The following is a 12,985-nucleotide window of genomic DNA, read 5'->3' on the forward strand; positions in this document are numbered from 1 at the left end:
TACATTAACATATCATACCAAACCCTCATTATTTACATCATAACACATATTTATATATCTCTGTGTATATGTATATACAGCTCTGGAAGAAATTATTTTTTCAGAGCTGTATATGTGTGTATGTGTGTGTTCAAGCATGTATGTATTTGTGTGTGTGTATGTGTGCGTGCATGCATGCATCAATACGTATGTATGTATGTATATATATATATATATATATATATATATATATATATATATATATATATATATATATACATATATATGCATATACACACACACACATTTGTATTTGCATGCTGTATTCCAAGTCTTCTGAATTCACATGATAGATTTATGTGAGGAACAGAACAAAATTAATTCACTAACTGATTAACATCTTCATTGCAGCTCTTAAATCTCACTTGAAGCAACCGTTAAAAATTTGCATATGAAACGTATGAACCAAAGTTACAAATCTGGGTCTTTTTCTTACACATAATGCTTTTTAGAGCGTCACCTTCTACTAGTGTTGTATTGAACAGAGCACATATTGTGTTTGATGGAAGAAAGCAAATAATGAAGGGTTTGCAATGACACGAGGGTGAGCAAATGATCAAAGAAATTGTCATTGTTGGGTGAACTATTCCTGTGAGTTTAAGAAGATTTATGTGCACTGGAGGGGGGGGGGGGGGGGGGGGGGACCCTTCCAGAAGAGCATAGAGGAAATCAAGTGCATAAAAACGCACATCTTGCAGACGAGGGCTCTTTGAACAGTTGGCATCATGTTTGGCTGGTGCGTAATGCAGGTTTCGGTGTTATGCTGATGTGACAGCGCATGTGCAGGGAATGCACTCAGTGGTCCATCTATCGTTACGCTAATTCGGCCACTCTTTAACTAACGAGGCGAGTCTAAACGTGATATCCGCCGGAGAGACACCTGCATCTGCTACAGTTGATCACTGCCTGCGCTTCCTACGCTTCACAGACAACACGGAAACGCGGCTCGCGGTGCTCTTCATCTAAAACTAAGTGCTAATGTACCATGTCATTCACAAAAATAAACATTTTAAAAGAAACTTTCACACAACAATAAAAATAATGCCAAAGGAAGTAACAACAATTCCTCCACTTGGGGCGTCTGAACTCTGGCATCGCCCAGACGGACAGGTTAAGAGGCAGCTTTGTGGTGACATACAAAACGACAGATTCGTCTGCGTTCCTTCCCTCCGTATTGCATACATACGTACATGTGGGAGTGCGAAGGTAGTATACAATAATACACAATTAAATAAAAAAGAGCATAGTTCAGCCAGACTCGACAAAACGCAAAGAGTGAGACTCCATGTTCAGTTCTGTGGGCTTCACAGGACTGGTAGCACCAGGTGAACTGGCTCGAGGGGTGTGTGGCGGTCCAAAGCTCTCCGGCCCGATGAGGTGTGGCAGAGAAGCTTTGCTCAGGCAAAGTACATGGTCCTCAGGGTGTCGTGGTGAATCTGCACCGCTTTGGCCAATGCTTGGGGATCCCGGCCGTTGCTCTGCCCGGAGACGTGGCTGCCCTCCCCGCTATAGACGGAGAGACAAGACAGAGGAAGATTAAAGAACTGGTATTGTTTCTGGGAATGTGACAAAAACCTTGTTACTAGGGCTGGGTAAAAATATTAAAGGGATACTCCACCGTTTTTTTCATATTAAACTGTTATTCCCTTAACTAAGACGAGTTGATCCATACCTCTCTCGTCTGAGAGCATGCACTTAATCGCTCTGACGCGCGGTGACGATCTAATAGCATTTAGCTTAGCACACTAAGCCCAGTTCATTCACTATGGTACCGAACAGAGATCAAGTTAGAAGCGACCAAACACCTCCACGTTTTCCCTATTTAAATACAGTTACATCAATAGTTGAACAACCAAGTATGGTGACACAAAATAAAATGTGGTGCTTTTCGAAGCGGGTTAAAAAAGGAGAACTATTTTGTATGGCGTAATAGCACTTCTGAGAGTACTTTGACTCGGCGCAGTAAAAAGTCACACCTGAAAAATCCTTTCAGACGTGACTTTTTAGTGTGCCGAGTATAACAAAATTATTATTACATAATTTATATTCATATTTTATATGAAAAAAAACGGTGGAGTATCCCTTTAAGATTTAATCGATTCTCATTTTTATGAAACCAAGAATCAATTAGTCTATCCTGTTTTCAGTTGATGAATGACTGGAACATTATAGCGCACCTCCGATCCAATACATACTTTGTTACTCAGTGGTGTAATGTAACAAAGTAATAAAACTGTTACAGTAGGCTAGCATTAACTAGGTCAGCGGGAACCAGGAACACTTCCTATAACATCTGATGTACTCTACATCATAACAACAATGGCACGCTAATGTTAGTCTCTCTGTTTATCCCGAGGTTTACTGCAGTCAGCCGGATCTGGGCGTATCCGTCTGGACATGACCCACACATCCCTGAAATGTCTGCAGAGAGTGTGTCAATTAAACTCCCCCTGTAGATGCCGCATCGACACGACATCCGACTCCAATCTTTCGAATAACCTTACAAATATCTATTGATCTATTTTTTTTTTTTTCTTCACCCCGATTTCTTTATTATTGTACTTGCACTCTCAATTGCCTACTGTTGTTCTGTCTACTCTGTTTGTAGATTGGCTTTATTGTTGTTTGTTTATTGTAAAGTGTCCTTGAGCTCTGGAAAGGCGCTATATAAATAAAACTTATTATTATTATTATTATCTAATATGACTTCTGACCTAGCCTGACGTGGTCATACTCAATTCTAGTCAGAATATGAGTCTGATGCTCCATTGGGCTGTGATTATGGGGCGTGTTTCAACCGAACCAGGAAAGACATCAATTGGATAGACCTACAACCAATCAGAGCAACAAAACGACGCCTTACGTTAGTAGTTGGCAGGTTTTGGGGTAAAAACTTGGCAACCCTGTCTGCATGCGCGCTGGAATACACAATCTTTGCCGGTGTGGTAAAAAGAGAAAAATATTTAAGGATACACAGTTATAGCCTGACAAGCCAGACCCACATCAAGATGTTTGGTCTGGAAACTCACCATTGACAGCTCAATCCGAGGGGCGGATAAACGGTTGTCTTTCAAACTCCCTCTGCACGCGATAGGATAGCGCTACAACCAACCAGAGCAACAAAGGGGAACCGGAGCTCGTTGACAGATTAAACATTCACCGTATCCGGTCGGCTAAACTCAGAACACATCTTCACTTCTTAAGAATGACTTCAGTGCCGTTCTTTGTTCTTTTGGAGTTAAGAGAAAAGCTTAACTCCAAGTCTTCCAGAGTCGCGGTCAAAGCTGATTCGAAAGACCGCCACCGTTCGACAGTTTCTGTGTTTACTAGAAGCACGCAAACACAACTCGACCGTCGTCATTATGGCCGCGCCCACCGACTCTATACAAGATGTGATTGGCCTGACCAGAGTTTGGCGTTTACAGCTCAGAAGGGTATTGAGAGTTGCTAGACGACACTTGCGGGCAGATTAGATTTGCTGCCACTAGGGTGCGTCTAGATTTCTAGGCTAACACAGTTATTTATCAACATGATCATTACAATCTGAGAATCTTTTATATTTCTGTCAACTTTTACTTTTACTCCGATACATTTCCCCAAAGCATTTTCGTTACTTACTACAAAATAAATTCGGAAAAACTGCAAGCAAAAAAAAAAAATATTATTAAGAAGCTCAATAAATCAAATAAATGCATAACTGCTTGTGTTGATTATAAACATTTATTCATTCAATACTGAAAGTTTGTTCTATTTAAGTTCTAAATAAAAATAGACACATTTTTTCCCAATATTTGTACAGTAGTGGCCAAAAGTGAAAAAAGGTGGAAAATTGATATCTTCACCCTTTATTAGAATATTATTAAAGATTTTGTAAGCATATTGGGTTACACTTTATTTTACAGTGTCATTGTTGCAGTGTAATTATATATTTAAGTACAGAGTAATATTAATTAACTACATGTACTTACTATAGGGCTAGGGTAGGATTAAGGTTGAGGGTTAGTTGCATGTACAGTAATATGCATAATTAACTGTTATTATATGGTAAGTACATGTAACATATGTAACAAGGACAGTGTAAAATAAAGTGTTTCTGCATATTGTGTAGTTGTGCTTGGAGTTGATTATTTGCCTGCATTTTTGGCCCGTCTGTCATACAAAGAAATGATGAGGACATGCATCACTGCATGCGTCACTTTTGAGGGTCCACCCAAATAAAACGCATTGCTAATGCAGTTTCATGGCATCAAAGCTACAGATGCTCTATCTCACCTGTCATGTTCCTTATCCACCAGATGGTAGCGGGCTCGGAAAGCCACCAGCCGGGCGTAGTACGCAGGCGCTGGGATGGACACGGAGCGGGTGCAGCGCACATAGGTGTGGCACAGCTGGTAGGTGAGAATCTGCAGCTCATCAGCCGTAAAGCGATTGTCGTCCCACAGGACGTAGTAGTGTGAGGGCCGGCTGGTGCCCTGAGACCAGGACAACAGAAGATCAAACCACATTCACAAGTACACAGCCATGAACGTCTGCACCGAGTCTGTGTGCTTACCTGAATACCTGCGTGACTGCACAGGTAGAAATCAAACTCGAATGGATGCGTGATGCTGGTGTCAACCGTAGTTCCTGCTGGAATGTTCCCACTCTTCCCAATCTGAGCAAAATCACAGGAATTAGAATTAACTAATGAATTATTAGCATTAACTCAAACTAAAAACATAAAAAACATTTTCATTACTTAAAATAAACAGTTTTTAATAGTACAATTGAATATGTTTTCCGGACAGAGCCTAGTCTTAGACTAAAATAGCCTTTTCAACCAGTTTAACAGAAATCTGCTTTCTCTGTCATGGTTTTAAATAGCCGTCACTTTAAAGGAAGGCTAGACCTACTCCATCAATCGTTGCTTGCCGATGCGGACGTTACCGATTCTGCATCGATGCAGTGATAGACCATAATCGATTATAGCCTACTGACGTTTATCTGGCATCATTCGTCACGTACGCGTTTCTCACACTAGTTTAAAATGGCGGAGGGAGGCAAAACACAAAAGTGAGTGATTAAAAAAATGTAACCACTATTTGAACTTTTGCAGCGTGTGAGCATGTGCGTGCATTTGTGTGTGTGTGCTTGCAAGCATGTATGTGTGCATACAAGGCTTCATGAGTGTGAGTTTGTGTGTGTGTATGCGTGCAGAAGACTTCATGCGGTTGTGTAAGGCTGCATGCGTGTGCGTGCGAGTGTGTGTGTGTGTGCGAGGCTGAATGCATGTGCGAGTGAGTGTGTGAAAGGCTTCTTGAGTGTTAGTGTGTATGTGTGCGAGACTGCATGCATGCATGTGCGAGTGAGGCTGCATGCGTGTGTTTGCAAATGTGTTGCACGTGCTTAAAATGATTAAAATGTTTGTGTAACTTAACTCCACTACTTTTCATGTACTTTTAGTATTTAGTGTTTGTTAGCTCTAAATGCTCCTGTCGTCTGTGTGTTCAGATTGAAGTTGTGTTTGATGTTTGCTACATTGCAAATAAAATAGCAGATAAAATAAAAAGGGAGTCATGTGCAGTAAGATTGAAAATTGAAGATTCAACGCATGGTGATATCGCTTTAAACCGTTGACATGAAAATCGTAATCGAGTTGAATTGTGAGACGTGACAATACACACCCCTAAAGTATTTATATAATATTAAAATTCAAAATATGTACAAAAACTGTGATATACTATAGTACAGCAATGATACTCAAATAAAAAACTGCCTCTGGAATGTCGACTGTAAAATGCTGTTTTTGAGAAACTCACTCGTTCTGATTTATCAGCGCAGAAGAGCCGCGTGTGGTGGCGTTTTTGCACTACTATGTATGTGATTCCCGGCTGGTAGTCCTTTTCCAGCTTGATGCAGGCATCTCTGATGGCCAACAGCTCATAGTGCAGGATCTACACGGAGAAAACACGTGACAAATCATCATGAGACTGCATTCAACTGACCAAAAGTGCATTTAAAATGCCACAAAAATATATATATTTTAAATAAACACTGTTCTTTTGAACCTACTATTCATCAGAGAATCCTGAACAAATGTATCGGGCTTTCCACCAAAATATTAAAGGTTTTCAACACTGATAATAATCATATTTTTTTCTTGAGCATCAAATCCTCACATCCGAATGATTTGTGAAGGATCATGTGACACTGAAGACTGGAGTAATGATGCTGAAAATTCAGCTTTGATCACAGGAATAAACTACCCTTTACTATATAGTCACGTAGAAATTTAAACTGTAATAATATTTCACAATGTTCCTGTTTTTACTTCATTTCTGATCAAATAAATGCATTGGTAAACATCAAAAACATTAGAAAAAGGGCCTTACTTGTGGTAACTGTCCTTCTGGGACGCCGTCCCTGTAGAAGATGATTCTGGTGGGTTTGAAGCGGGTTGACTTGTAGAACTGGATGAGCAGCTCTCGCACCATGTAGGAGAGGTCTTCAATAATCTCCTGCCTGGGTCGCTGTACTCGTACTGTAGCGCAGTACCTGCTGGGATGAGCGTCCATACTGCCAACCACCTGCCCAGATCAGTTACGGCAAAATATAATATGTTAGAGGAACTTACTGGACATCCCAAACAATGCTGTGTTCTGGGCTAAATGTGCTCGCTGTGTGTAGCTACACGGTGGTACCAGCTGAGAACTTGTGAAGAGCTTATAAAACGTGTGACGGACGAAGGGATCCCTCCGTCACACACACAAACCAAGATCTGCTGCGAGGAGATGCGGTTCTGACGCCTGTACCGAACTATGATGGGCAACTATGATGAGAAAAAACATGTATTTGGTCTCAATCCACTAGTTTGGTGTCCACGGGTTCAGATGGCAGCGTTCACACTTTTATCAAATAAACCGCACTAAGAGCAATCACACCAGGGGTCGTTTGAATCCAACCAAACCTGGCAAGTGTGACACACCATTAGATTTCCTAGTTAATCCCTGTGCCATAACCCCGATGATTTTTAAAAAGCTTTGATGATTAAACATTACTTGATAAATCACAAACTTGCTTGTTTGATTAGTGACATAGAAATAGTGCAAGACCTTAAAGGGATAGTTCACCCAAAAATGTAATTTCTGTCATTAATTCCTCGCCCTCCTGTCGTTCCAAACCCATAAGACCCGTTCATCTTCAAAACACAAATGAAGATATTTCTGATGAAACCCGAGAGCTCTCTGACCCTCCATAGAAAGCAGTTTAACGAACACTTTCAAGGTCCAGAAAGGAAGTAAAGACATGGTTAAAATAGTCCACGTGACTCCAGTGGTTCAAACTTAATGTAATGAAGCGATGAGTGTGAAAATAACGACTTTATTCAACAATTTCTTCTCGTCTGTGCCAAAATGACTCGCCCTTTCATAACATTAAGGTTAAACCACTGGAGTCACATGGACTATTTTAAAGATATCTTTACTTCCTTTCTTGGCCTTGCAATGGCGTTGCTGCTGATGGGTGGTTCAGAAATCTTTTGAATTTCATAAAAAATATCTTCATTTGTGTTTTGAAGATGAGCGAAGGTCTTGCGGGTTTGGAACATCAAGAGGGACATGAATTAAAGACAGAATTTACAGTTTAGCGTGAACTAGCCCATTAAATATTTCGGAAACGATTGTCAGATCTGTTTTTTTTTTTTTGTACTTAGATTTTGAATAACAGATTTGAATAACAATCAATGTGTCTGACAGGACTCTATATATTTAGTTGAATATTTCCAAAAAGCATAGCTCAACTTTTTTTCTCAAATCCAAGCAGAAAAATACAGCAGAACAAACAGTAAGCTTTCGTGCCGTAGATTGCAACCCCTGGTTTAGATGTTGATCAGGTGACCCGGTGCACTTCCACTCAGAATTTTAGGGTCAAAAGACTTTTAAAGAAGTCTCTTCTGCTCACAAAAACTGCATTTATTTGATTAAAAAAAATACAAATTCTGAAATATTATTTTTATGTGAATATATAGTAAAGTGTAATTTATTCTTGTGATCAAAGCTGAATTTATGATCATTACTCCAGTCTTCAGTGTCACATGATCCTTCACAAATCATTCTCATATGATGATTGGATGTTCAAGAAACATTTATGATTATTATCATCAATGTTAAATATTGTGTAATATTTTTGTGGAAACCATGATACTTTTTCCCCAGGATTCTTTGATGAATAGAAAGTTTAAAAGTCAAAATATTTTGTAACATTTTAAAAGTCTTTATGGTTCCTTCTAATCAATTTAATGTATCTTTGCTGTTATAAAGGTATTAATTTCTTTAAAAAAAAATCTTACTGACCCTAAACGTTTGAATGGTAGTGCATGTCTTAGATAAAAATCTACATTTCAATAGCTGCACAAACATTTTAACATGTGTACACTTGTGACAAAAAAAGGCAAAGGTTGACAGTGCAAATGTTTCTGTACAGTAAGCAACCGCCTAACAAAAAGTGCAAAAAAAGTATAGAAAAAAAATCCCAAAAGTGAAAAATATAAACTGCATACACCAGAGCAGTGTATGTCAGCAACACTGAAAAAACTGCAAATAATGCAAAACAGACGTGAGTGAGTGTCTGCAGACGGCCTGCGGAGAGGTTACAGAAATCTGCCGCCCCTAGTTGCAGAAAACCAAAATTGGTTGTCGTCAGCAGTTTACCTCATGCTCCTTACACTCCCTCCACATCATCCAGCCTCTGTAAACGTTCCCTGAGTCCGACTGCATGACTCAGCCCTTTGTCACCATCGCTTGGCAACGGGCAAAAGAATACGCGCTTACAAGTGGTTGCATGCGCAGGGCGGGAGCTGACATCATTTCCTCCGCATCTGTGAGTCACCGACGAGCCATTTTTCCTTTTCAAAGCTCCCATCCTGTCCTGCCCTCCTCCGGTACATCCTCCCTTTCACTCCCGCCTGTGTTCTGAGCCACATCCAGGGCTGTCAGTGCCGTTAAGCACAGCAAACTGGGCGGCTCATTTTTTAGGATAATTATAGCCTTCCATATAAGACTAAAATGAAGTGCCTTTACAACTCAGGTTGGGTCTGAGAGTTGCATTACATTTATATAACTTCATTATGTCCCGGTCATATGACCTGTAAGGTCAATTCAGGCTTTGTTTATCTTAATTAAAACAAAATAATCTGGTTGAATGATGACTTATTATGACCTTTATCAAAGTCTTGAATTTGTGTTTTGGCTCTACTAGAACAGGTTTTCATGCTTGAATGTTGATTATTTTCCCGATATTCTCCATTGTTGCAATGTCTGTCAGTAATGCTGTTTAGTTCCTGTCTCTATGAAGCCCCTCCTTCTGAAAAGCACACTGGGCTCTGATTGGTCGGCTCGAGCAGTGTGTTGTGATTGGTCAAGCGTTAGTGTTTGGGAAATGTCCCGCGCAGTTACCACAACTGCTAGTTTCAACCATAGACTGTGAAAAAATATGGACGTAGTGTCCGTGACGTCACCCATAGGATTCCTAAAACCCGTTCTGAAGCTTTAAGTAGGGGCGCACTGGGGGTTGCCATCTTGCGAGCAAGTCATCGCGTGTCGCTCCCGGATAACAGAAAATGGGCAAATAGGCGGTATGTGGGCGGAGCTTAGGTGACGCAATGACTATAGACGGCGGATAAATGGCTATCCACCTGTCAATCAAAGTAACCAAGCCCTTAATTATGCAGAACTTTAAGACTTTATATAGTGTAATCGAATAAGTTATTTTAAAAAAATTCACCCCCCCCCCTCACAGTCATCATCAAAACTACAATTTGTACCAGTTTTTTTCTGCTGTAAAGTTGGACATTTTAACATGAGCTCAATGAGATTCTGCTCCTTCTGGAGCCTGCCCCTAGTGGCCAGTCGAAGAATTGCAGTTTAAGTCACTTTCGTATTGTCTTCAAGAGAAAGCGCCGGGGAACTTACCGCTTTTATTTTTTGCCGATTTATGGATTTTTAAATATATTTTGTTATTTGCACTCACAAAGACGAGATGTGCATTTATTTGCCATTTGCTGAATTACTATTTATTTATCAGACTATTATTGTTGCATGATTTATTTCAGATAAACCTGCATCTAAGCAGCTCTTAAAAACAGCACAAACTGTTTTGTCTACATGATTATGGTTGCACTTTCTAAAGAGTGTGATGTTTAAATGTTTATTATCTTCTCAGCAATACTTGGGTTAAAAATCTCTGCTGACGAGAATTGAGAAGAACAGTGTTGAAGCGCAGTGTGTATGTGTGTGTGTGTGTGTGTGTGTGTGTGACATGCTCACAGCAGTAATAGAGGGCTTCTTCCCGTCACCAGCCGGCGGGTGAGTAACATCTGCTCCGAGGAAGATCACTGGCTGCTGGAACACTGCAGACCTGTGCAAAGCATAAAGAAAGAATTTTTTTCACACTGTATGACTTTTTGAGGGGATTTTTTGGGGAATTTTGATTTCTTCATTTTCAAGCGTTAAAACATAAAACTTTTATTTTGACAAAAAAACTACATTGCCACGCTTGACTCGGAAACACACAGCGCATAATGCTGTATTTATTTAATTAAAACGCATCCTTTGCGATTTGATAAATGCAGCCATATTTCATATATATTTCAGCCCTAGTGTCCATGCTTACGGACTGCATATTAAATCTAAACACATCCAGGCAGAAACACTTCAGTAACACACTAACCGTTGATGCGGGACCAGGATGTTGTTGATGCCGCCGAGTTTGACGTTGATTTTGAGGCAGAGGTTGGAGAGCGTCTGAGGCGAGGTTTTCACCACGTTCTTCACCTGCACACACTGAGTGGCCATTCCTAGAAGAGTGTCTCCAACACGCTTCACTTCCGCTGCACAAATCAAACGCGTGTGTTTGTTAGTCTGAAGGCGTTCGGCAGGAGGGCAGCTCTGTGTGTGACGGTCTTACCGTAGACGGGTGTTTTTCCCGGCAGGATGACGATGATGAGCTGCAGTCCAGAGTAGGTGTTCTTCAGGTGTCTGAACATGGGCTCCACGCTGTCGGCTCCCTGAGCGTACTTACAGAAACACGGCTGACCCTGGATGGGCATCCCAGCATCCTTTGAGATCTTACGCAGCTGGTCTGTGAAGTTCCTGAGGAAGAGATCGTGGTCGCAAACGTTACCACTGAAGTACTCGTGGCTGTATTATTCTTTACTGTATGTGGCCGTCCTTACTTGAGCACTTCTTCCCGACACTGTTTCTGCGGCGCGAAGCAAGCGATGGCCCAAACTTTGATCTCAATGCCGTTGTAGAACTGCTTTCCTCTCATATCCCACACACCCTGGTTGGGAGTCGCGATGGCACGATTCTGTTCACCGTAAGATAAAGAGAATTTAGAAACCTCACAGCATCACTCAAAGCTCTCTACACTGGAAGTGTCAACAGATGCTTTTAACCAAAGTGACTTACATTGCATTGAAAGTTTTTGATTATAATAAGTAAAATAATGAATAATGTGAAATATTATTGAAATCTAATATGTATTGTATTTTATATTGTAAAATGTAATTTATTGTGAAATATTTGTACAGTTTAAAAAAAAACATTTTCTATTTGAATATATTTTACAATGCAATTTATTCCTGTGATCAAAGCTGAATTTTTAGCATCATTACACCAGTCTTCAGTGTCACATGATCCTTCAGAAATCAAGAAACATTTCTGATTACTATCAAATGTGAAATGACACAGTTGTGGAATCTGTGATGCATATTTTTCAGGATCCTTTGATGAACAGAGAGATCAAAAGAACAGGATTTATTTAAAAAATATAAAAGATACTAAATAAAAACAAAATAAGAAATATTGCTATAGATGTAAAATGAACAAGAAAATATCAGTTTTGATAAATTCAGTGCATCCTGGCTGAATTAAAGTACTAATTGAATTACTTTTGAATGGTAGCTTATCAAAGTTTCCACAAAAATGTCAAAAAGCAATATTAATCATAAATGTAATAAAACATTCAATGCAATGTGAGTTATTTTGGGGGAAAAAAGCCTCCGCCAAATGACTGTTTTTGCTGTAATTTTTTTATCAAATAAATGCAGCCTTGGTGAGCAGAAGACACTTCTTTCATACTTACAGTTATTCCAAACTTTTGACCGGTAGTGTATTTTGTACATTCATGCATTCACTGGGAATCGAACCCATAACATTGGCGTTGCAAGCGCCATGAACTCCAGTTTAAGATCTGGAACAGAAGCAGCTTGAGCTCTTACCCGACCACCGTACTGCAGGATCGGAGCAGGAAGGACTCTCCCGGTCACCTCGGCCATGTCGTCCTTCACTTTGATTCCAAACTCTTGAATGTAGGGATCCAGATTAAAGTTTGCGTTTTTCATCTGAGCAAAAAAAAAAGAAAAGAAAAAAAGATAATGAAAATGTCTCATACAGGCAGTATGAACCTGCATCACAGCACGTTACTCTGTAATGTGATGCATTATTGAATGAAACAGGATAGTTGAGAATAAGTTAAATAATTTAATAATTTTATCCATCGGGAAATTATTTGTAAATTGGGTGTAACAATATTATATTAGAAAAGAAATGTAATTTCAGAGGCGAGACAAGTTATTACATTGTCACAAAAGATAACAAAACTGTTTTATTTGGAATTACTGAAACGGTAAATAATTCAGACCAAGAAAATGCAGTAAGAAAATAAATGGGAAAGTAAACCTTTTCTGAAAAAGTCTACATTAATGCAGAATAATGGAAAAAACTAACATCACAATATTTAGTTTTTCTGTTTATATATTATATATATATATATATTGTTGATCTGTTATTACAGCTTTGTCTCTGATAGTTGGTTTTGCTATACCAACAGAACTTATATTACATGTGCGATCTTCATATATATATATATATATATATATATATATATATATATATATATATATATATAT

General features: G+C 39.4%; 1 protein-coding gene across 1 annotated transcript in view; it reads right to left on the reverse strand.

Moving 5' to 3' along the window:
* Positions 1 to 245: 245 nt before the first annotated feature.
* Positions 246 to 12,985, reverse strand: part of ago1 (argonaute RISC component 1) — a 47,130-nt gene continuing 34,390 nt past the window's right edge. Inside the window, exons 10-19 of the mRNA XM_067447822.1 lie at positions 12,296 to 12,418; positions 11,249 to 11,382; positions 10,981 to 11,165; positions 10,744 to 10,903; positions 10,341 to 10,431; positions 6,411 to 6,605; positions 5,838 to 5,972; positions 4,592 to 4,693; positions 4,312 to 4,511; positions 246 to 1,545 (exon numbers count right to left, since the gene is read on the reverse strand). Coding sequence (XP_067303923.1) covers positions 1,437 to 1,545; positions 4,312 to 4,511; positions 4,592 to 4,693; positions 5,838 to 5,972; positions 6,411 to 6,605; positions 10,341 to 10,431; positions 10,744 to 10,903; positions 10,981 to 11,165; positions 11,249 to 11,382; positions 12,296 to 12,418 — 1,434 coding nt within the window. The 3' untranslated portion in view covers positions 246 to 1,436. The remainder of the gene's footprint in view (positions 1,546 to 4,311; positions 4,512 to 4,591; positions 4,694 to 5,837; positions 5,973 to 6,410; positions 6,606 to 10,340; positions 10,432 to 10,743; positions 10,904 to 10,980; positions 11,166 to 11,248; positions 11,383 to 12,295; positions 12,419 to 12,985) is intronic.

This window comes from Pseudorasbora parva, chromosome 7 (genome assembly GCF_024679245.1).
Source record: "Pseudorasbora parva isolate DD20220531a chromosome 7, ASM2467924v1, whole genome shotgun sequence".
Taxonomy (NCBI): Eukaryota; Metazoa; Chordata; class Actinopteri; order Cypriniformes; family Gobionidae; genus Pseudorasbora; species Pseudorasbora parva.